Source organism: Phacochoerus africanus, chromosome 3 (assembly GCF_016906955.1).
Source record: "Phacochoerus africanus isolate WHEZ1 chromosome 3, ROS_Pafr_v1, whole genome shotgun sequence".
NCBI classification, from domain to species: domain Eukaryota; kingdom Metazoa; phylum Chordata; class Mammalia; order Artiodactyla; family Suidae; genus Phacochoerus; species Phacochoerus africanus.
The window spans coordinates 65,032,187-65,056,922 of NC_062546.1; the positions used below are offsets into that span (position 1 = coordinate 65,032,187).

At 37.7% G+C, this 24,736-nt stretch overlaps 1 protein-coding gene across 22 annotated transcripts in view; it reads left to right on the forward strand.

The window, feature by feature from the left end:
* NEB (nebulin) overlaps positions 1-24,736 on the forward strand; it is a 220,175-nt gene that overhangs the window by 34,397 nt on the left and 161,042 nt on the right. For all 22 annotated transcript variants that reach the window (XM_047771926.1, XM_047771945.1, XM_047771947.1 and 19 more), the window contains exons 21-36: positions 415-516; positions 611-718; positions 813-917; positions 1,906-2,004; positions 3,683-3,787; positions 4,367-4,474; positions 4,560-4,673; positions 10,951-11,148; positions 13,370-13,477; positions 15,449-15,547; positions 16,622-16,726; positions 16,813-16,920; positions 18,399-18,710; positions 18,803-19,009; positions 21,837-21,941; positions 23,488-23,595. In XM_047771926.1, the coding sequence (XP_047627882.1) occupies positions 415-516; positions 611-718; positions 813-917; positions 1,906-2,004; positions 3,683-3,787; positions 4,367-4,474; positions 4,560-4,673; positions 10,951-11,148; positions 13,370-13,477; positions 15,449-15,547; positions 16,622-16,726; positions 16,813-16,920; positions 18,399-18,710; positions 18,803-19,009; positions 21,837-21,941; positions 23,488-23,595 (2,091 nt within the window). The remainder of the gene's footprint in view (positions 1-414; positions 517-610; positions 719-812; positions 918-1,905; positions 2,005-3,682; positions 3,788-4,366; positions 4,475-4,559; positions 4,674-10,950; positions 11,149-13,369; positions 13,478-15,448; positions 15,548-16,621; positions 16,727-16,812; positions 16,921-18,398; positions 18,711-18,802; positions 19,010-21,836; positions 21,942-23,487; positions 23,596-24,736) is intronic.

A 24,736-nucleotide genomic window follows, 5' to 3' on the forward strand; every position in this document is an offset into this window, starting at 1 on the left:
TCATTCTGCTTTTTTTTTTTTTAAGGCTGCACTCACGGCATATGGAAATTCCCAGGCTTAGGGGTCGAATTGGAGCTGCAGCTGCCAGCATACACCACAGCCACAGCAATGCCAGATCTGAGCTGCGTCTGCGACCTCCACAGCAGCTCATGGCAACACTGGATCCTTAATCCACTGAGCAGGGCTAGGGATTGAACTCTGGTCTTTATGGATCCTAGTCAAGTTCGTTACCACTGAGCCACAATGGAAACTCCTTCATTCTGCTTTTTCACTTTGTGCAAAATAAATGCTGAAGAAATATAAAAATTACCTTTTCAATCAAAAGTATAGTAATCACGTGAATGGCTTCTATTCCATGCGATATATTCTTCTTTTATTTACTTATTTTGTTTAATTTTCTTTTTCTTTTGACAGAGATTATACAAGGAAAACTATGAGAAGACAAAAGCAAGGAGCATGAATTACTGTGAGACCCCTAAGTATCAACTTGATACTCTGCTGAAGAACTTCAGTGAGGTTCGAAAGGCCACAGTTACCTCTGGGGTTTGAAGGATTTCCTACTCTTGGAGAAGTAACTGTCAATTTGAGTTGCATGTGTTTTCTTTTTCAGGCTAAATATAAAGACTCATATGTACAGAATGTCTTGGGACACTATATAGGCAGCTTTGAAGACCCATACCAACTACACTGCATGAAAGTTTCAGCTCAAAATAGTGACGTAAGTTTGAAGACCATTGTTCATGTTTCTCAGTGACATTGTTTGGGGGGGGGCGATAGCAATCATGACCTATTTATGTTCCTTCTCATGACAGAAAAATTATAAAGCAGAATATGAAGAAGATAAAGGGAAATGTTATTTCCCTCAGACGATAACACAAGAATATGAAGCAATCAAGAAGCTAGACCAGTGTAAAGATGTAAGTCAGCCACCCTGAATTCTTGAGATTGGATTTAGGATTCTTGTGCCATCTAGTGGTAACTTTAGCAGGAATTTAAATGCTAGCAATTTCATGGTTAGAAGACATTAAATTTTAAATTTTATTTTTGGGGTAGAATTGGGGAACACAAAAATTACTGTGAAGAAACCTGTTTGTTACAAAATAATTTCAGGTTTTATAAATCTTTATTTCCATTAGTTTATATATGCATGGCTTTGGGGGGAAAGAGAAGACATTTGTGAGCGATAGGTGTATATTCATTTAGCACATTTAATGATGGGCTCGCAGGTGCCAAACACTGTCCTTGAAATAATAGGGGACAAGTTGGGCTACCTCTCGTGGAGTGTGCCTTTGAGAGGAAGAGACAGACAGTAAACAAAGAACACAGTAACAGGAAAGATATCAGACAATGATAAGGAAATGTAGAACATGCTACTGAATTGAAATAGGATGATGTGGGAGAGAAAGACTGGTGCGTACCATAGATTGGGTGGTCGAGGAAAGTCTAAGGCACAAATGTGCAGCCATGTCAAGTTCGAGGGAAGAGTAGCTGGAAGAACAGCCTAAGGAGAGAAAAGCTCAGTAGATAAGGACTTGAAACATACTGGGAATGGGGACAATAGTAAAAGGTAAAATGGTAGCAGATGAAGGAAGGGGGTGGATTCTGTAGAGTAAGGCTGGTAAGCCAAGGTACACTTGAGATTGAATCTCAGTCCAGTGGAGAGCCATTGTAGGGCTTCAGCAGTGGGGAAAGTTAATCTGGTTGCTGGTTGCAGGGAGATGAGTTTAGAGGCAGCCTCAGGGGAGAGAGACAGAGAAAGAAAGGAAGAAGTGACAACGTATCAACTAGGTTTTCAGGAACAAAACAAACTATTATCGGCTGGAAACTTTTACTTGTTGTTGTGTATATGAACAAGAAAATAAAGACACAGTATAAAATTTCATTAACAGGCATATTCTTTTCTAGCACACCTACAAAATTCATCCAGATAAGACCAAATTCACAGCCGTCACTGATACTCCTGTACTATTGCAAGCCCAGCTCAACACAAAACAGCTGAGTGATGTAAGTGCCCTGATTAATGAAAGTGTGGGTGACCCAGAATGCTTTGCTTCTTTGAGACATAAGCAGTTTACATATTTCACCTTCATGGGCTCACCTACCATTCTGATAATGTCACTTTTCAAGATTTATTCAATAGAATGCAAATGAAGCTGCTAGATTGAATTGTAGCCTCAGAAAAAATGGAGCTAGGCAATAATAAAAATAACACAATTCTTCAATAACTCGTTGATTTTTAGTGGGGATTTGCTCATTAGGATCTGTCACACACCAAAAATAATGCATCCTAAAACTTCATGGCAGCTTAAATAACAGCAACAAAATCATCCACTTGGGTAGGCAACAAGGCAAACTTTTCCCATTCCTGAGTTTACTAACAAAGACTTTACAAAAAGAAAAAGAGCACAGAAACAAAGATGTCAGGAAATAATAAGATAGCTAATATAAGATGATGCTAGAGAAGCAAAGTCAGATGATGTGCGAAAGAGTGACTGGGTGGGCACTTTGGATTAAATAGTCAAAGTTCTGAAGTAGAATGGTCCAGTCAAGCAGCCACCTTCTCAAATATTCATGTGCATGTGGATTACCCAGTCACCCTGTTAAAATGCAGGTTCTGATTTAGGTCTGGAGGCACCAGTGTCCTAGGTGACACTGATGCCGCTGATTGGTAGACCCCACTTTGAGTAGCCAGGTGCAAGCACAGCTGAATCCAGAAGAGAAGCGTGTGCTTCTCAAGACAAGAAAATCAAATATTCCATTTACGCTACTACAGAATATATTTTAGTAATACCATTTACCTCGTGTGTAGTTGGTAAAGATGGGAATAGCATCAGTGTAATCTAATAGACATATTGGTTCATATGCAACTTTTTCCAGCATGTTAATATTTTGTGCACCAATAAAGAATAGCTAAACACTAACATCACTGCCCCTACTGAATGTGGCAAGCTGCAGGGAAATACAGTGCTGTAAATGGTGCCCAGGCCTGATGTGCTCATCTCATTGGCCCGGTGAGGTCATGGGCTCTGTCTCGGAGGAGCTGAAAGCCACAGTTCTCAGTCTTGTGCATTTGCCTTTAACTCAAAATTCAACAGCCTCTTTCCCTCTTGACACTCTTGCTTCTACCTAACATCATCTTCCAAAAATTTCAAAGAGAAATTCTATATTTTTATACGTTTAGTAAAGATTTATGTATCTTTTTAACTGGCCTAGCATTTTGTTTAGAATTATGATTATTTTTGTCAGTGATCTGATTACATACATTTTGAGTATTCCTGCTCTTCAAGGCGCACCTTAGAGGACAACGAAATTCCTATGTATACACTGTGACAGCATTTACAAAATGATGATCCAGAGCTGGTTTGTACCACAGTCCAAGAAAGAGGAAGTGAGAATCTGGGCCCTGTGTTGGAACCTGGGATTCCAACTGGATTGACTATTCTTTGAGGCATCTATCTATCTGTCTTTCTTTCTTTCTTTCTCTTTCTCTCTCTCTTTCTACCTTTCTCTCCCCTCCCTCCCTTCCCCCTTTCCTCCTTCCTTCCCTCCCTCCTTTCCTCCTTCCCTCCTTCATTTCTTGAGACATTTTTGTGAAAAGAGTAGTAATAACAGTTATACACATTCTTCAATGTAAACTCAAGGAAGTTCCGACTCTTAACTGCTATCCTTTACTATTTTTTAGCTGAATTACAAGGCAAAACATGAAGGTGAAAAGTTCAAGTGCAACATACCCGCAGATGCTCCGCAGTTTATACAACACAGAGTCAATGCCTATAACCTGAGTGACGTGAGTAGTGCAGAACCCCCTGGTGGTGCATGCATGGAGAGTAGATATTGTGGGTGCTTAAGAAGACCAGATTAGGAGTAATGCAAATGAACAGCTGTGGAGGTGGTTACCAGAGTGTTAAATGGAGTTTTGAGGCCTAAGTGCTCTTAAGGCTCTTAGGTAGCCATCAGATTTCATTTCCCACAGTCTCTGTCTCTGTCAGAAACGTTCTCTCAATCACCCCACCACCCTCCCAATCCCTAAAGTTTTACAAGATCTCTCATATGTAACCTCTTACATTTTACAACTTCTTCTCCAAGTGGTTGTCATTTTATATTATTCTTTATACATCAAGATAGCAAAGTCTTGAGAAAATCCACAGGACACTGGAAAGAGTATTTTATACTTATTTTGTATTTGGAGGGGAGAAACCAGATGAGAGAAAAAGTCAATAACCATACTGTTATTTGGCAAATATAGTATTTAAAAGTGAAATAAGTCTCTATATACAAATTTTCAATTTATTTTAAAATTTTTACTGGGTTAATCTATGTTAGATGTTGTTCTTAAAATTCCTATGTTGAACTTTTCCTTATCCAGAATGTTTATAAGCATGACTGGGAAAAGACCAAAGCTAAGAAGTTTGACATTAAGGTGGACGCCATTCCCCTGCTAGCAGCCAAAGCCAACACCAAGAACACCAGCGATGTGAGTATGGCATGGGCACCTGGGCAGGGTGGCCTCAGCAATGCTTCCTCATGAGTGGGATGTGGCACATGTGGTGTCTTTGCAGGTGATGTACAAGAAAGACTATGAGAAAAGCAAAGGGAAGATGATTGGAGCCCTCAGCATCAACGATGATCCCAAAATGTTGCACTCTTTGAAGACGGCCAAAAACCAGAGTGATGTGAGTGCTTCTGTGAATTTTGTCTTATTTTCAAGATTGTATCCAGTTAACATGGCTGAGGACATGATGTACAAGGGTTCCCCATCCGTCAGCTCTCTCAGCCTCACAACAACAAGCTGCTGAGGAGAACTTTAAAAGTAGAATAATGCCTCAGGTTCTTATACCTCTCATGTTTGAGGAGAGAAATGAATGTTTGTACTTGATCTCCATTTCACTTTGAAAAACCTATGTGCTCATATTTAGTTGAATATTGACTATAATTCTCAACACCTTTGGAAAGCAAGATGTTTTCAAAAATTCCTAATTGAAAAATAACTTTTAAAATGATCATTTAAAAAATGTTTTTGGAGATCCCATTGTGGCTCAGTGGGTTAAGAACCTGACTAGTATCCATGAGGATGTGAGTTCAATCTCTGGCCTCACTCAGTGGGTTAAGGATCCAGTGTTGCCATGAGTTGTGGTGTAGGTCACAGACGAGGCTCAGATCTCACATTGCTGTGGCTGTGTTGTAGGCCAGCAGCTGCAGGCACCTCTGATTCAACCCCTAGCCTGGGAACTTGCATATGCCAGAGGTGCAACCCTAAAAAGACAAAAAAAAATGTTTTGAAAGAAAATCATGAGTCAGATAAAAATCTTAGTATAGCTAGCATTACTCTTTATCAACTTTAGTAGTTAGTATTGGCCTAGGTCTAAGAAAAATATTCCATTAATTACAGGCCCTTTTGAGAATCTGATAAAAGATTTGAACCATCCCTTTAGAAAAGTGGACTTTTCTTTTCCCATGCCTTTTTTTCCTGACTTTCAGAGAATTTATGGGTTCCCTAAGGATTGTGGCCATCCATCATCTTCCAATTAAAATTCTTACCACAGAGGGACAAATATCTACTATTGTGAATTGCAATATAAATGTATTTTAAATGTTTAGATAATCACTTAAGAGTGGTAAGAATGTTCAACATAGCTTGCAAATATTAGTTTTTCATGGTAAAAGAGAAGAGTATTTGTACAGTCATTTTGTATTTATTGTATAGTCACATCACACTTTAAACATCTTATCCAGTAACTTTCTCTAGTAAATTCACACTGAGTTAGATACAATGTGATTATATACAGCCAGTATAGAGTGCTCACATAGGTAATACCATCTTGTTCACCAGTTCCTTATCTCTTCTCAAGAAAGTTATAGCTCCCCTTTAATAGCATAGGTATGCTTATCTTTGGTCTTTACCCTACCATAGAAACTGTTCAAATGCTAAGTACATAATAAGTGTTCAATAAATACTTGTTAATTTATTGATGTTGGCAACCAAAAGAGATAGTCAGTGATGAGTCATTCTCACATAATATTTGGGCTAAATGCTAAGCTGCAGATATAAAACATACATAGCTTTTAGAAAGAATCTTTTAAATGCCATTTGGGACTAAACACCATGGTACCAAAAAACCAATGAGTCAATGAAGAAATCAAAGAAGAAATCAGAAAATGCCTCAAGACGAATTAAAATGGAAAGACAACACTCCAACACCTAAGGAATATAGCAAAAGAAGTTCTAAGAGGGACATTTACAACAATACTGGCCTTCCTCAAGAAACAAGAAAAATCTCAAATAACCCAATCTACACCTAAAGGAATTAGAAAAGGGAGAATATATAAAACCCAAAGTCAGCAGAAGGAAGGAAATAATAAAGATTAGAGAGGAAATAAATAAAATACAAATTTATAGAGACAATAGAAAAGATCAGTGAAACAGAACTGTTGTTTTTTTTTGAAAAGATTTTAAAAATTGATAAACTTTGAGCCAGGCTCACTAAGAAAAGAGAGAGGAAACAAAATAAAAAATGGAGGAGAAATAATAACCAATATGACAGATACAAAAAATCATAGCAATATTATAAACAATATGCTAACAAATGGACAACCTAGAAGAAATGCACAAATTTCTGGAAACTACTTGCCAAAACTGAATCAAGAAGAAGCAGACAGTTTGAGCAGACTCATAACTAGTAGTGAAATTCAATATGCATTAAAAAAAAACTGGCAAACAAAAGTCCAGAATCAGACAACTTTATAGGTGAATTCTACCAAGCATATAAAGAAGAGATAATACCTGTCCTTCTCAAACTATTCCAAAAAATTGAAGAATATGGAACACTCTCAAATTCATTCTATGATGCCACTATTACCCTGATATCAAACCAGAAAAAAGACACTTTTAAAAAAAAGAAAAAAATTACAGACCAATATCTTTGAGTATTGATGCAAAAATCCTCAACAAGATATTAACAGACTGAATCCAGCAGTATATAAAAAGGATCATATGCCATGATGAGGATGGATTTATTCCAGTGAGGCAGGGTGGTTCAATATTTGTAAATCAATGAATATGATTCATCACATTAACAAAAGGAAGGATAAAAATCATATGATGATCTCAACAGATATAGAAAAAGCATTTGACCAAATTCGATATCCATTCATGATAAAAATTCTCATCAAAGTAGGCATAGAGGGAACATATCTCAACATACTAAAGACCATTTATGACAAACCCACAGCTAACAACATATTCAACAATGAAAAGGTGAAAGCCTTTCCTCTAAACTCAGGAACAATATAAGGATGCCTACTCTTGTCACTTCTATTTAAATATTGAGATTCCTAGCCACAGCAATTAAATAAGAAAAACAAAAAGCTTCCAAATTGGAAGGGAAGAAGTAAAACTGTCATTATTTATAGATGACATAATACTTTATATAGCAAGCCCTAAAGCCTCCCACCCAAAAAACTATTAGAACTAATACATGAATTTAGTAAAATTTCAGGATATAAGATTAATATACATAAATCTGTTGGCTTTTATGTATATTAATAATGAACTATAAGAAAATATTTTTTAAAATACCACCTAAAATTGCATCAAGAAGAATAAAATACCTAGGGATAAACTTAACCAAGGACATGAAAGCGCTATACTCTGAAAAGTAGAAAGCTTTGATGAAGTAAATTGAAGTTGATGTAAAGAAATAGGAAGATATCCAATGCTCTTGAATTAGAAGAATTAATATTGTTAAAATGGCCATACTACCCAAAGCAATCTACAAGATTTAATGCAATCTGTATCAGAATACCCATGACATTTTTGACAGAATTAGAACAAATAATCCTAAAATTACATATAGAACCACCAAAGACCCAGAATTGCCAAAGCAATCTTGAAAAGAAAGCTGGAGGTAACACCCTCCCTGATTTCAGACTATATTACAAAACAGCATGGTACTGATACAAAAACAGACACAGAGATCAATGGAACAAAATAGAGAGCCCAGAAATAAACCCACACACCATTGGTGAATTAGTCTACAACAGAGGAGGCAAAAATACACAATGCAGAAAAGATAGTATTTTCAATAAGGGCACTGGGAAAACTAGACAGCTGCATATAAAAGAAAAAGGTTAGAACATTTCCTCACACTACATACAAAAATAAACTCAAAATGGACTAAAGACCTACATGTAAGACCTGAAACCATAAAACTCCTAGAAGAGAACATAGAACAATCCTTAATGTAAATCATAGCAATATTATTTTGGACCTATCTCATAAGGCAAAAGAAATAAAAGCAAAAGTAAACAGGTGGGACCTAATTAAACTTAAAAGCTTTTGCACAGCAAAGGGAATTGTTGACAAAATGAAAAGACAACTTATAAAATAGAAAATATTTGCAAATGATATAACTGATGAGGATTAATATCCAAAATATATAAACAGTTCATATAGCTTCAGTATCAAGAAAACAATCAACCCAATCAAAAAAGGGCAGAATACTTGAATAGACATTTTCCCAAAGATGGCATACAGATGGCTAACAGACACATGCAGATATCCTCAACATTGCTAATTATTTCAGAAATGCAAATCAAAACTATCATGAGATATTGCCTCATACCTTTCAGAATGGTCATCATCAAAAAGTCTACAAATAACAAATGTTGGCAAGGGTGTAGAGAAAAGGGACCCCTCATACACTGTTGGTGGGAATATAAATTGGTGCAGTGACTATGGGGAAACAGTATAGAGGCTCCTTAAAAAACTAAAAATAAAGCTACCACATGATCCAACAATCCTATTCATGAGCATATATCCGGAAAAGAAGAAAACTAAGTCGAGACGATACATACATTTATGTGTTCATAGTAGCATTATTTACAATAGCCAAGATATGGAAGCAACCTAAATGTCCATCAACAGATGAATAAAGAAGATATGGTGCATATATACAATGGAATATCACTTAACCATAAATAAGAATGAAATTCTGCCATTTGCAGCAAATGTGGATGTACCTAGAGAAGATTATGCTTAGTAAAATAAGTCAGACCCAGAAAGGCAGATAACAGTTATGATATGACTTATATGTGGAATCTAAAAAATGAAACAAATGTACATAGCAAAACAGAAACAGAGATATAGAAAACAAAGTTGTGTAGGGATGCAGGATTAAGTAAAAACTATTGTGTATAAAATAGATAAGTAATTAGAATATATTGTACAGCACAGGGAATTAGAGCCATTGTCTTGTAATAACTTTTAATGGCATATAACCCGTGAAAATATTGCATCACTGTGCTGTCTAACTGAAGGCAATATTGCAAATCAATTATACCTCAATTGTAAAATAAAGAAATGAAGCCATTTGGATCTTTGACAACATTTTATATATGCAGGCATGTGTGAGCTGATATGAGCATGAACAAGAGTCAAGATAGTTTAGTCAAAAACACTTCCATACATCAACTGCTGTAGCAACACTGCTTTTATCAGTTTCTTTCTTTCTTTTTCTTTTTCTTTTTTTTTTTTTTGTCTTTTTAGAGCTGCACCTGCATCATATGGAGGTTCCCAGACTAGGGGTCTAATCGGAGCTGTAGCAGTGACCTATGCCATAGCCACAGCAATGCCAGATCCGAGCCGTGTCTGTGACCTATACTACAGTTCACAGCAACACCAGATCCTTAACCTACTGAGCAAGGCCAGGGATCGAATCCACAACCTCATGGTTTCTAGTTGGATACATTTCTGCTCTGCCACAATGGGAACTCCTCAGTTTGTTTTTAATAGATAGACTGTTCAATGTTATTGCATACCATTTGAAGATTTCCATATTGTGTTTTCATAAACCAGGGCCTAGATTTTAATTGTCATAAATTTATTTAAGTGATAAATTAAGTGATAAACTTATTCCATGAAATTGACTACTACCCACGCTATATTGGGAGGAAGAGTACATTCCCTAAAAATGCTAAGAGATTGGATTATTTGGAAAAGGAGTTTCTGCAGGAGATTTATAATGCACATCTATACTTGCTAGCTTGGATCACTGTTCTTACTGCTGATGTGATTATGGGGCGATAATAATGGGCTTAGAATTTTCCTAAAGGTGCTGGGTCAGAATTTTTCTCTCTCTCAACATAATTGGTGAGCAGATGTGATGAAGCTGGGACTCTGACCTAATTAGCACCCTGTCTAGCATTCTAGAAAACCAGCCAATGAAAGTGCCTTCTGAGGCCCAGTCAGGACATTTGGTTTATGAGAACACTGTGCATAAAAGGCCAGAGTTACTTTAATGGCTCACTTTTAAAAACTTTTCTCCTGTGAGGTCTTATAACTGCTGCCATCTGAAGCCTCTTTTATATTGTTACCAAAATTAAATTTGATAGGAAAAAACCTCTGGGATTCTCAGTGGGGCTTATCTATTGTCAAAAGTAGAGTCAGGTTGAAAAATGAGTAACTCTTCATTTAAAGGTGACTTTAGAAAAGTCATGAAGTCAAGTGTATAGCTCTATTTATAAAGTGGTTATTTTACAAAGTCAGAAGTATGAAATAATTACCATCTAATTTTTGACAATTAAAAAGTGTACTTCTTTAGTGGAAAACTCTTCAAAGGTTAGATTACCTTAGTAGAAGTGGTGCTTGTTATTGATCTTTGAAAAACTGTTTCAAAATCAAACAATAGCTAGCTGAAGCAGAAGCTGTGACTTATGCCTAATGTCTCTCAGTTTCTCTTTGATCTAAAAAAATATTTGAGAAGGTCTGTCCATAGATGATTGGGGGACAGGGGTCAGTGATAAGAAAATATGATCAGATTTTAGGAAAAAATAACTAATCTGATATATGGGTCTATTTCTCTAACTTATATTTATTGTTTATAAGTGATCTCTCTGCTTTTCTGGAAAGCCATTGAAGATTTGTGCTAATAAATTGTAATTTCCTATTTCCAGCGTGAATATCGTAAAGACTATGAAAAGTCCAAAACTATCTACACGGCACCTCTTGACATGCTCCAAGTCACTCAAGCTAAGAAATCTCAGGCAATTGCCAGCGACGTGGACTATAAGCACCCCTTACACAACTATAGCTACCCGCCTGATAGCATCAACGTGGACCTCGCCAAGAAGGCTTATGCGCTACAGAGTGATGTGAGTAACCAGATTTTCTCTATTCCTTCTTTTTAAGGTAGAAACTGGAAAACCTTTCTAAGTAGAGCGATTCTCTGAGAATCCCAAAGGTTTTTTCACAGCAAATTTAATTTTGGTAACAATATAAAAGAGGCAGTAATTTTGGCAATTCTCAGAAGTGTCTGTATTGTCTTCTATGTGTGGCAAGTATGTAACAGGAAAATGATCTTTGGGGTTCCCATTGTGACTCGGGAAATGAATCTGACCAGTATCCATGAAGATGTGGGTTTGATCTCTGGCCTTGCTCGCTCAGTGGGTTGGGGATCTGGCATTGCTATAAAGCTGTGGTGTAGGTCCTAGACATGGCTTGGATTCCGTGTTACTATGGCTATGGAGCATATTTGACCCTAGCTTGGGAACTTTCATATGTTGCAAGTGCAGCCCTAAAAAGACCAAAAAAAGGAAGGAAGAAAATGATCCTTGTGATTCTATGACTGCACCCCTTTATAATGACCACATTCAGCATTATCAATAATTTTTATATAGGTTGTTATCTTGTCTGAAAATATATTATTTATAGCATTCATTTTTATAATAGTTGGATTTTTTTTTTTCCTGCTGATCAAAACTTTTTAGGCGTTCCCACTGTGGTGTGGTGGGTTAATGAGCTAGCGTATCTCTGTAGAAGCACGGGTTCCATCCCTGGCCTGGTGCAGTGGGTTAAAGATCCAGCATTGCTGCAGCTGTGGTGTAGGTTGAAGTTCCAGCTCAGATTCAATCCCTGGTCTGGGAACTTCCATATGCTGCAAGTGTGGCCAAAAAGAGAAAAACAAAAAATTTTTGAGGCAAATTAATTTGTCTGAGCTACATAATTGAGCATGTTATTCTAACAATTCTGTTTTTTCAAAAATGATAAAGTACATGTAATGTAAAGTTTGCCATCTTTGCCAATTTTAAGTGTACAATTCAGTAGCAGTTAATTACATTCACATTGTTATGCAACTGATCTCCAGATCTTTTTCATCTTGCAAAACTGAAACTCTGTGTACATTAAACAACTCCCCATTTCCTCTTCCCCTCAGCCCATGTCAACCACTCCTTTGCTTTCTGTCTCTGAGTTGGACTATTCTAAAGACCTCATTTAAATGGAATCATACAGTGTTTGCCTTTTTGTGACTGGTTTAATTTCACTTTGCACAATGTCCTCAAGATTCATCCACATTGTTGTATGTGTCAATTTCCCTCCTTTTTGAGGCTGAATAATATTCAGTTGTAGGTATATACCACACTTGGTACCTGTTCATCTGTTCTTATGAGAATATACCCAGAAGTAAATTTGCTGGATGATATGGCAGCTCTATTTTTTATTTTTAGAGAAACCACTGTACTATTTTCCAAAGTAGCTATACAGTTTTACATTCTTATCACTAACAGTTCTATTTTATGCATTATTATTTGTTTCATTTTGCTATGTTTCTTTCTCCCAAAGAGATTGTATGATTCTCAAAGCTAGGAAGCAGTGGTTTCTTGATCTTTCATTCCAGTTAAAAGGCCCACACTAAAGAAAAATGATTTAAATTTTGTGTCTAAAGTATATGTTTTAGGTTACACGTATAGCCAGGCAACAAGAGTAGCTCATTATTTTAATAGCATCAAGTAACTATCCTCCAGATAGGACCAATTCCAAATGATAATTGCTCTCTATAGCATATTAATGAATACAACTATTCTTAAAGTGTGTTGTTAGCCAGTGTAGAAACACTGCTAAGCTGACTTTTATATGAAGGGCAATGTGTGTAAACAGTTAGTACAAATAACTCCTATCAAGTCTTGCCTAATCAGAAAATGAGTAAAATTATCTACCTTCTGTGTGGCCTTCCATCCTAATTTGACCATAGAAACAGAATACTTAAGAGTTTTAGCGAGCAGACATCTTAACATTTGATGATCTGATGTAACAATTTCATTTGTTCTTTGAATTTAGCATTTTCCAGATTGTAATTATAGTTCCACATACTTTGGAAATAAGATGAAGTAAAACATATGCCAACTAGAAAGAGCACCCAAAACCTAAGGGCTGCTAAAAATCTCTCATCAAGGAAATGTTTAAAATAACGTTAATGTCTGGAACAAAGAAACTGGTCAGAAATTGTAAATATATTCTGTTGAGTAAAATGTTAATGGTTTTATAAATAAGAATGATGCTGAGTAAAAAAATGTAATCTTTCTCTTGGTGTTTTAGGTTGAATACAAAGCTGACTACAACAGCTGGATGAAAGGTTGTGGCTGGATACCTTTTGGGTCCTTGGAAATGGAAAAGGCAAAGCGAGCCTCAGACATTCTGAATGAGGTAAAGCCATCATATTTCTGTGTGTCACACAAACAGATTTGTAAATGCATTGTGTTAAAGCCCCCAAACCGTGGGAAGTGCCTCTTTTACTGCTTTATTCTCTAGTTTTGTTGCTGAGCAAAAAGAAAACTTATCATGTGCATGAATTATCTGGGTAGATGAGCATACCTCTTGACATCACCAAAGTCCTTTAGAGTATCTATTTCATGATAGAACTATTTTTAACAACTTTATCGAGGTATAATTTGCATACCATAAAATTCACATATTTGAAGTGTACAAGTTAAAAAAAAAAAAACTTAAAAAATTCCTGTAGGTGTATAGCCATCCCCAGAATTGAATTTTAAGATGCTGCTAGTACCCTGAAAAATTTCCACAAAGAATTCCCACTCCCATTTTCAACCCCAGGCAACCACTGATCTACTTTCTGCCTGCTTAATTTTGTCTTTCCTAGAAATTTCTTTTCTATCAGGATTCTTTCACTAAGCGTAATGCTTTTGAGGTTCATCCCCATCTGTACATGTGTCTGTAATATGTTCCTTTTACTAGTGAGTACTATTCTTTTGCATGGCTATATCACATTTTGATGTATAGTGGATGGGGCTATGGATTTTTTCAAAAACTTGGTGATTGGGAATTATGCATATAATGACTAGTATAGAAATTTTCTTTGAAGTATTATTATACCCTATGCTATATTCTTGATGACTTTGGAGTAGTATATAAGTTATTATTCAGTCTAGGAAAAAAACAATGGTGATCTTGGGACTCTTAAAGCAGTCCCTTCTCTGACAACAGCTGAACCTTCCTACTGCTGTCAGGTGAATCCATCATCCAGGAAGTTTGACAACATAAAAAAGGGTCAGGGGTGCTAAGTGAGGGCTATCTTCCATACCTATGTTTTTCCTGTTCCTGTTGTTTTGTGCCTTTGTTTGTTTGTGGTGAAAACCACTTTATCTACTAGAGTTCCTTGAGAAAAAGTTCTTCTGGGTTGTGGTTTTCAGAAGTCTGAAGTTGAAAGAAGGCTGTAACTATAAACACAAAAGTGAGATGTATAATAGGCACAAAGGAAGAGAACCAAGAGAAAAATATAGGAATAAGGGTAGCTAGACATTGCCAGCTCCAAATTGAGACATCTTTCCAATGTCTCCTCTCTTGTGTCTCCTCAGCACTTTAGTGATAACTTATGTACTAACCCCATTAAGGCTTGCAAAGTACAGGTCTTCCCTTTCTTATTAATAATCCATAGCTATTGCCCTAGATGCTCAATTTCTCCTCCCTCAATGAGAGAACTTCAGTTGCTGATGGAATGGCAGGGAAAATGACATCCCTGGGAGCTTGTTAGTATCATGCAAATATACTCCAAATGTCCTTGCATGCTTTTCTGTTAATCCTTCCGAAAACTTTCTGATATTTCAAGATTCTGCTGAGCTGACAGTGCCCTCTTTCACATCATAAGTAAGAAATTAAGGGAGTTCTCATTGTGGTGCAGCAGAAAATAATCTGACTAGTATCCATGAGGATGAAGGTTCGATCCCTGGTCTGGCTCAGTGGGTCAAGGATCTGGTGTTGCCATGAGCTGTGGTGTAGGTCGCAGATGCAGCTCAGATCCTGTGTTGCTGTGGCTGTAGTGTAGGCTGGTAGCTGTAGCTCTAATTTGACCCCTAGCCTCCTGGGAGCTTCTATATGCTGCACCTGTAGCCCTAAAAAGAAAGAAATTAAGAGATTAAAGTCCAATTCCTATAAGTTATATTGGTCTGTACAGACCAAAACAATTCAAAATTAAAACAGTTTTTTTAAATGCTGGCTTTTGTATTGTATTCATTTTTTTCCCCAAAGCCAACAAAGAATCTAGTATCTTTACATTTTAAAATCAGGAAAAGTTCCTGTCCCTCCCAAATAAATGTATAGGATTTTGATATATTAGCCTTCAGTGAAAGTAATATTTTTTCTTTTTAATTCATGAAACAGAAAAAATATCGCCAACATCCAGAAACTCTCAAGTTTACTTCAATTGAAGATGCTCCGATTATAGTACAATCAAAAATTAACCAGGCCCAGAGGAGTGATGTAAGTGTGAATTCTCTCTGTGTTTTAATAAATGTTAACTAACACAAATACATTTGTATTCCAGATGTAATGATAACCTGTACTTATTATGCAATCTAAAGAGACTCAATTATATGAGCAACTGTATAATTTCCAAGCTTTTCATTAAAAAAGCACCCCTCATTCATATCTTTAGAGGATTCTGTATATTGTTTTGACTGTCCTTTCAGTGATTGGATATTTCTTTCCAAGGAAAAGGTAAGAGGGGCTTCTCATAGTGATCAGAAACACAAACCTGTTTCTAGGAAAGATCAGGAAAGTGAATATAGGTACTACATCATATGGAGAGGTTCTATTTTAAGTCAGAGCTAAGGCAAAAATGGTGTTTAGCAAAAACTACCCTAAGTCTCTTTCTTTGCACACAAAGTATAATATAGGTAGTTGGTGGGTTCTACACTATTAATATTTCCTATGCTCAGGAAAGTGTCTGTAGGACACCACTGTCCATGTCACTTCCCTGGGCTCTTAGGTAGGGCCCACTACCTAAGTCCAGAGGTTATTAATTCATACCAAGGGACTTTGCCAAGGCCGAACCAGTGCTAAGATCAGACCTTGAGCAACTTCATAAAAAACCTTAAATTCTGGAGTTCCCGTCGTGGCTCAGTGGTTAGTGAAAACAACTAGGATCCATGAGGACATGGGTTCAATCCCTGGCCTTGCTCAGTGGGTTAAGGATCCAGCATTGCTGTGAGTTGTGGTGTAGATCACAGACCTGGCTCAGATCCCAAGTTGTTGTGGCTGTGGCATAGGCCTGTAGCTGTAGCTCTGATTAGACCTCTAGCCTGGGAACCTCCATATGCTGCATGTATATGGCCCTAAAAAAGACAAAAGACAAAAACAAAAAACAAAATATTAACTGCCTTATAGATATGTTCAGTTGGCTATGGAGATGGCACAGAGTGTCTTTCATTAAAAAAAAAAGCAAAACCCTCTGTGTGTTGTCATCTGCTCTGAAATTGTTCTCCTGTGCCATGCAGTTAAACACTTTTCCCTACTTATTTGTTTGTTTGTTTATACACTTCTTTTCTCTTCCAGATTGCCTACAAAGCCAAAGGAGAGGAAATTATCCACAAGTACAGCCTGCCGGCGGACCTGCCCCAATTCATTCAGGCTAAAGTGAATGCCTACAATATCAGTGAGGTGTGTGCGGGGGCTCGGCTGCTCATTGAGGGTTAGCCTTTTCTATGTGCAGGCTCAGTTAACTTTGAATAACATTTTTCTTTCAGAGTATGTACAAAGCAGACTTGAAAGATCTGAGCAAGAAGGGATATGACCTGAGAACCGATGCAATTCCCATCAAAGCTGCCAAAGCTGCCAGGCAGGCGGCAAGTGACGTAAGTCAAGCTGGTGGTCGCCTGTGTGTGACCTGTGGGCGGGTGGGCTTGTTATACAAGTCACCACCTCTGCTGTCCTTGACGGGAAGCAAGCCAGGCTGAAATTATTTTGAAAGGAAAGTTGCCTAAACAGATCTGAAATTCTCTTGGGGATAAGAATTTGTATAACCTTTATTGATCTGTTCTAATCAAGCCCCCTAATTTACAATTCTCATCTATATTTCTGCACAAATTCACCCTATTCCTCTACAAAAAAAAAAGTTTCTTGCTATTTAAGTCATAATGACCTTCTGACAGTAAACTTTTATCTCAAAACTTGCTTAATTCCATGAATTCCCTCTTTCCCTTACCTCTCTTTTTACTTCATTGCTTCCTCAGACTGATAAATAGGCTTGGTGTCAGAGCCCCAAATAATTAGATTAGGTTCCATTAAAGTTAAGATTTTTGTTTCTTTTCCTGTTTTACTTCAACTCAGAGGTGAATTGAAGTCGCTTTGCTCTTTGAGATTTAAATAAAAGAGACTCAATCCCCCCACTCCTCCCCAAGCTGTCCTACAGGAATTGGAGGCCCTTCCCATGATTGCTGCAGGTCTCTAAGTTTTCTGTTTTTCTGACCACCTCTGGCTCCTGGTTTGCACATGTTGGTTTTGCTCTGACTCACCTTGGCTCTCCCCCACCTGGCTTTACTTCTCTTTCTGCTCTACATGATCCAGAGATGGAGTACAGCCCCTTCCTTCTGATTTCCCTCCAAATCCCCAGCACACCTTTACTGTTGGTTTGAAATGAGGTTGACATTGCAAGAATGTAATTAGAGTTGAATACTAAATGTCTGTGTCCCAGAAGCCCTGTTCTCACTGATCCCCTTTGTCTGTGGGTGCTCTCCTCCAGCCACCCTACCCCGACACACACACAAACCTTCCCTCACACCTCTGCTTCTCAGTTTCCTGGACTTCTTCTCAGATCCTCCAAGGAAGCTCAGTTTCCCCACTTTATTATTCAGAGCCAGGTAATGTTACACGCTACTGCTTCTGGTTTTCCTTTTGAACATACAAAGACTCATACAAAGGCTAATGGTATGTCATCATGCCACTGTATCACCACTATTACTGCTAATAAAATAGCCAGCTACTCGGCTTTAGAAGCACAGGACAATTGGTAAAGATTGTGAAATACTTATCTTTTCATTGGTCTCTATCACTAAGTGGTAAGGAACTTATTTTACTTTGTCACTGACATGAATTATAGTAACATCACGACCCCAACATTTCTTGGGTGGCAGAAGCAACCACAGACAACCAAATGGGCTCTAAACAACATTTCAGTTTTATCAGGCTACGTTTCAAATATACACAAGCGAATCTCTCATGTACACAAGCAAAATAATTTGTGGGAAGTTCAGTTGCTTCAAATTGTGGTCTCATTGTTAAATAAAATCTTCACAACTACATTAAAAAACATGCCCACCTTTGTTTCCAATAGGTTCAATACAAAAAAGATTATGAAAAAGCCAAAGGGAAAATGGTTGGCTTCCAAAGTCTCCAAGATGATCCTAAACTGGTTCATTATATGAATGTGGCCAAGATCCAATCAGACCGCGAGTATAAGAAAGACTATGAAAAGACAAAGACAAAATACAACACACCCCATGACATGTTCAATGTTGTGGCAGCTAAGAAAGCTCAGGATGTTGCCAGCAATGTCAACTATAAGCATTCGCTCCATCATTATACCTACCTGCCTGATGCCATGGACCTGGAGTTGTCTAAAAACATGATGCACATACAGAGCGATGTAAGTGACATTTACCTCTCAGGTGTGTGAGAACCTGTGTGCGAGAAGCCACTGCCTGGGCGCTCATTCTTCTCTTCCCCCTTTGGCTGCAGAATGCCTATAAGGAAGACTATAACACCTGGATGAAAGGCATCGGCTGGATACCTCTTGGCAGTCTGGAGGTAGAAAAAGTTAAAAAGGCAGGTGATGCCCTGAATGAAAAGAAGTACAGGCAACATCCAGATACCCTCAAATTTACCAGCATCGTGGACTCCCCAGTTATGGTCCAGGCAAAACAGAACACACGGCAAGTCAGTGATGTGAGTACAACAAAACAGAGGGTGCAAAAGGATGGGGGGTGGCTTTCAAAACTCAAGTCACTATTTTTATTCTCTTAGCCAATATTTTTTCCTTTTAAAATTATTTGGAGTTCCTATTGTGGTGCTGCAGAAATGAATCTGACTAGTATCCATGAGGATGTGGATTTGATCCCTGGCCTCACTCAGTGGGTCAGGGATCTGGCATTGCTGTGAGCTGTGGTGTAGGTTGTAGATGTGGCTTGGATCCGGTGTTGCTGTGGCTGTAGTGTAGGCTGGCAGCTACATCTCTTATTTGATCCCTAGCCTGAGAACCTCCATATACTGTGGGTGCGGCCCTAAAAAGCCAAAAAAAATTTATTTCATTTAAAAATAATAATTGCAATTATTTTTAGTTTGGTCTCTAACATTTTCTTTTTCTTCTATCTTGCTTTTTACCTTCCTATTAATAATGCCTTTATTTATTTATTTATTTATTTTTGGCCACACCATGGCATATGCAGCTCCTGGGCCAAGGATCAGATCTGAGCTGCAGCTGAGAACTAAGCTGCAGTTGTGGCAACACCACTCTGTCAGGGAAGGGATTGAACCCTCGTCCTAGTGCTCCCAAGATGCTGCCAATCCTGTTGTGCCATAGCGAGAGCTCCAAAAATGTCTTTGTTTTTAATTGCTTGGAAATACTGTTTTATTGGAGAAATTATTTGACACAGTGCAATAAAGTTCTACCCTAGTACTATACACACAATGCACACGCAAACAAAAAAACTTAAGCTTAAATCCCAGACACATTATTGTGGCAAACTCATCACATTCAATTCTATATTCAGTTGCTCATATTTGCTTTTCAGATATAAAATATTAATACAAAGAAATAATCCACATGGCTAGATGATTTTGCTCCTCAGAATTCCTCATATACAGTTATTATAGAGACTTTACTTATGTCTTGATGGAGATTAGTATATTGTTTGCCTCTTTGCCCATGAGTAGTGTGTGTGTTCTGGCTAAAGACAGAGCTGAAGGAAAATTTGGTGGAAGAGTTCAAGGGACATCAAAAGCAGTCATTCATTAATTCATTGAATGACTGCTTTTGAACACCTTCCGTGTGCCAGGGACTGTATTATATGCTGATGGTATAAAGATGAAACATACGAGAATGAGTGGGATACAGGATGAAACAAAGGTAAAGGACATGGGCATGAGACAAAGGCATGAATAGAAACAGCATCGCCATATGGAGAAATGAATGCTACAGGAGACCCCTGTGTTAAGTACAAGGGGAGTAAATGACTGCCTGCCAGGGCTTCCCCAGCAAATAAGGGAAGGCTTCATTCCTGGCAAAAGGAAAAACATATGACAGTCAAGAAGTCATGAATGAAAGGACAGTGAAGGGTAAGGTGTTGTAACCTGCCAGTTGAGGGTCTTGCATGCCAATTTATAGTCTGGATGCTAAGGTGTAGGTAATGGGAAGTACTGAAGGTTTTTAATCCACAGAATTGCATTATCAGGTCTGTGTTTTAAAAGATAACTGGCAAAAAGTGCAGAGAATATATTGATGTGGGGAGAGATTTGGAGGCAAGAAGACAAATTAGAGAGCTGTTAGGGAAATTCAACACATAAGTTAAGCCTTATTCGGACCTAACTCAGGCAATGGCAGTGGAAAAGGAGATGTGTAGAAGGTAAAACTAAGGAAATTCTGTGAATGCTTAGATATGGTTTCTAAAGGCAGTGGGGAAGTGAACATAACATTTGGATTGCTAGAGGCAATTATCTGGTAACTGGTGATTCATTTAGATATCAGCCATTTCAGATTTCACTTGTGATACATACCCATCAGTTTACATATGACATTCCATGAAGACATACCTAGGAAATGGAGGTATATGTGATAAATGACAACCGTGAGATTAAAAATCTACTTGGAATTCCAATTCTGTTTTAGTGTCAGAAAATAAGCAATGTTGGGAGTTCCATCGTGGCTCAGTGGTAATGAATCTAATATCTTTGAGGGTGCGGGTTTGATCCCTGGCCTTACTCAGTGGGTTAAGGATCTGGCATTGCCGTGAGCTGGGGTGTAGGTCAAAGATGTGGCTTGGATCTGGTGTTGCTGTGGTAGTGGTGTAGGCCGGCAGATGTAGCTCCAATTTGACCCCTAGCCCTGGAACTTCTATATGCCGCAGGTGCGGCCCTAAAAAAATAAAAAAAAAATTAAGCAATTTCCTTAGCAAGAAAAGGATATAATATGATTTCTACATTATGCACTTTGATGCCTTTCACATCTTTAAAATGACAAAATGGGTAAATATGAAGTGGTAATCCTTTTGGATATGCTGGATTTTCACAGAAGCACCTTTATATTATGAGGAAATTATTGTGTGCTTTTACTGATACATTTGTAATTGGAAAGCTTTTAGCAGAATTGAAAGGCTCATTCTAACTACCATTTTCTCTCTAAAAATAAACAAACAAATAAACAAAAAGCCCCAAGACTTTAAGAATTATTAACCCTACAAACAAAAAATGAACTTTTCTGGCTTTGGTGAATTATGTTATGTTAGAGTTTCACAGTTGAATTCATTTTTTTATTCATTTCTGGCAAGCAAAGATTTCTCTTAAGGATTTTTTTTTCTATTTTAATACAGCATTGTTGGGTCTTCCTTAAGATGATGAGATTCTTGAGTTTCTTAAAATAGGAAGATGCCTTTGATAATTTTAAATAATAGAAAAAGTGGGAGATTGTGCTAGGAATAACTCCTTTAATTGTTGTAATTAACGTATTTTCTTTTTTCTACCATCTGTAATGCATTTTATTTTTGTGACTCTGTTGCAGATCTTATACAAAGCTAAAGGAGAAGATGTGAAACATAAATATACAATGGGTCCTGATCTTCCTCAATTTCTCCAGGCTAAGTGCAATGCTTACAATATAAGTGATGTAAGTAGGGCTTTTAATGGGTTGTGAAATTCAGACCTGAAGATAAAATAATATAATTTTAGAGTATGATGGGCCTTGACAATTTAGGTCAATTTCCACACAGCCCCCATCAGGACATGTCCTATAAAGATGTTCTGTACCTTTTATGTCAGGCTCTTCAAGTGTAGGACAACTCTAAAGGGTGTAGCATTCCTTTTTGTGTAGAGCTCAACAGCTGTTCCTCTAGTTTTCCTAGTTTTACACATGGAGGAAGTTTTTATCCTCCAGAAAAATAAGAATAAATGAAATTCCTTTTTTTTTTTTTTAAAGAAACAGCAAACTTAGGGAGTGGGATGAACTGGGAGTTTGGGGTTAGTAGATGCAAACTATCACATTTAGAATGGATAAGCAATGAGGGTTCTGCTATACAGCTCAAGGAACTATATATAATCTCTTGGGATAGAGCATGACAGAAGATAATATAATAAAGGGAATATATATGTACATATACACACACACATATATACATGTATATACACACATATACATGTATATGTGTGTGTGTGTGTGTGTATATATATATGACTGGCTCCCTTTGTTGTACAGCAGAAATTGGCACAATATTGTAAATCAACTATATTTTAATTTTAAAAAAGACAGAAAAAGAGAAGCGGAGGAAGGAAAAGAAAATAAAAATGAGGAAGAGGGAGAAGAGGGAGGTGACGAGGGAGGAAGAAAGGAATTTAGTTCTCCAGCATATCTCCCCTGTTGGCCCATCACATGCCTGTCTTTAAACCATGGAGAATGGAACTACCATGACTGGCTTAGATTTCTTCCAGACTTGCCACTGAACTGACAAGTTTACTTTGTCTAAGCATTTGTCTTCACAGAGGTGGATTACAAAAAGCAATAAGAAAGGGTGATAGAGACTTAGTGGGCAAACAGTGGTGTCCCCTACAAGTACATACAGGCAAATGCAGTAATATTACCAGTCAAGGTAGAAATAGAATTAGATGATTAAAGTTGTGAGGAAATAGCTAATATTTACAATGTGTTTACTGTGTGGCAGACACTGTGTTCTAAGGGTTTTATGTGGATTAAAATACTTAAGCCTCACAATAACAACCACAACAAACCAACAAGCCTGGAGGGTCTAACCTGACCTCCAGGTTGTCCCTGGACCTTCCTTTCATAAGATTGAACAGCTTCGTTTTCTTCAGTTGGGCCTCGCATACCATGGTTCTGGAACCTTTTTGACTCTCCTCTGGATCCCCTCCACTTTCTCAATACCCATCTTCAGTATGTGCCCAAACTAGGCTTGAGTGAATAATTAGTACAGGGTCTAATAATTTTATGCTTCATCAACTGTGCCATTTTGCTAATGTGACTTTTTTTTTTAATTGAAGTATGGTTGATTTACAGTTAACATGATTTCTCAAAACAGTGTGTACTCTAGAAGACTTTTCAAGCTTATATCTGGGAAAGAACAAAACAATCCCAGCTGTTGAGGAATCGCTTTGGCTGATGGCCACAGCATGCTGACCTCCTGCTTCCTTTTCTATCCCAGGTCTGTTATAAACGGGACTGGCATGATTTAATAGCCAAGGGCAACAACGTGCTGGGTGATGCCATACCCATCACTGCTGCCAAAGCATCAAGAAACATCGCCAGTGATGTGAGTAAAAATTTTAGGTGAAATCTGAGTGATTGCTGTTTTAAAAAGTAATCAGATGGGTGCTTGTTAAAATGACACCACGTTGAAAACAATACATTGAACTGATGACTTTGAAATTCTCCACAAAATGTCATTTTGAAAACCTGTCACTTTTTCAACATTTTGTGATTCTTTTCAGTTGACCCCACTTGGTAGAGCTGTCATAACTCTGACAGTGGCTTTCTCCCCTGATTTATAGCCCAAATTATCTTCCCCGACAGCCTACGATTATTTCAGGGAGAATACCCTGACTGACCCCAACATGTTAAAGTCAGATGACTGCCTGCATTATAATTGTATTAAGAAGATTGAAAAGATGTTATATAAAATGTAGAGATTTTGTAAACCAAATGGGTAAAAGCCCAATTTTCTAGAATATGATTTTGATTTATGTAAACTGATGCCCATTTCATCTGTAAGAGAAAAACTATACACTAATACTTACTTCTTCCCATCAAAAATTTTCCAAAGTACCTGTACCCTATAGATTTCACTGTCACATACTATTCTAGGGGCTACAATCTTGGTTTGAGAAAAGAGAAGAAAGAAACCACGTGTACAGACCGGGTGGAAAACAAGGGTGTAAAAATTTGACAGCCTGCCATGTAGCGATGATACTGAAAATGTGTTCCTCGAAGGTGTTCCCATCATTATGAAATGCATTTCTAGATAAGGAGAAAGTAAGAGTCTAAAATATGACACTGGAGTTCCCATCATGGTGCAGTGGAAATTAATCTGACTAGGAACCATGAGGTTGCAGGTTCGATCCCTGGCCTTGCTCAGTGGGTTAAGGATCCAGCATTGCCGTGAGCTGTGGTGTAGGCTGTAGACATGGCTTGGATCCCATGTTGCTGTGGCTGTGGTGTAGGCCAGCGGCTACAGCTCCAATTGGACCCCTAGCCTGGGAATCTCCATATGCTTTCGGTGTGGCCCTAAAAAAAGAAGAAAAAATAAATAAATAAATAAATAAAATATGACACTGTCATTTTCTTTCCAGGAAATGGAACTTTTTCTCACATGCCTAGAAATTACTTGATAATCCTTTCACCCATTAAACTCTTCTTTGCAATTCGGTGCTTAAATGGCAGGAGCAGAGTGTATT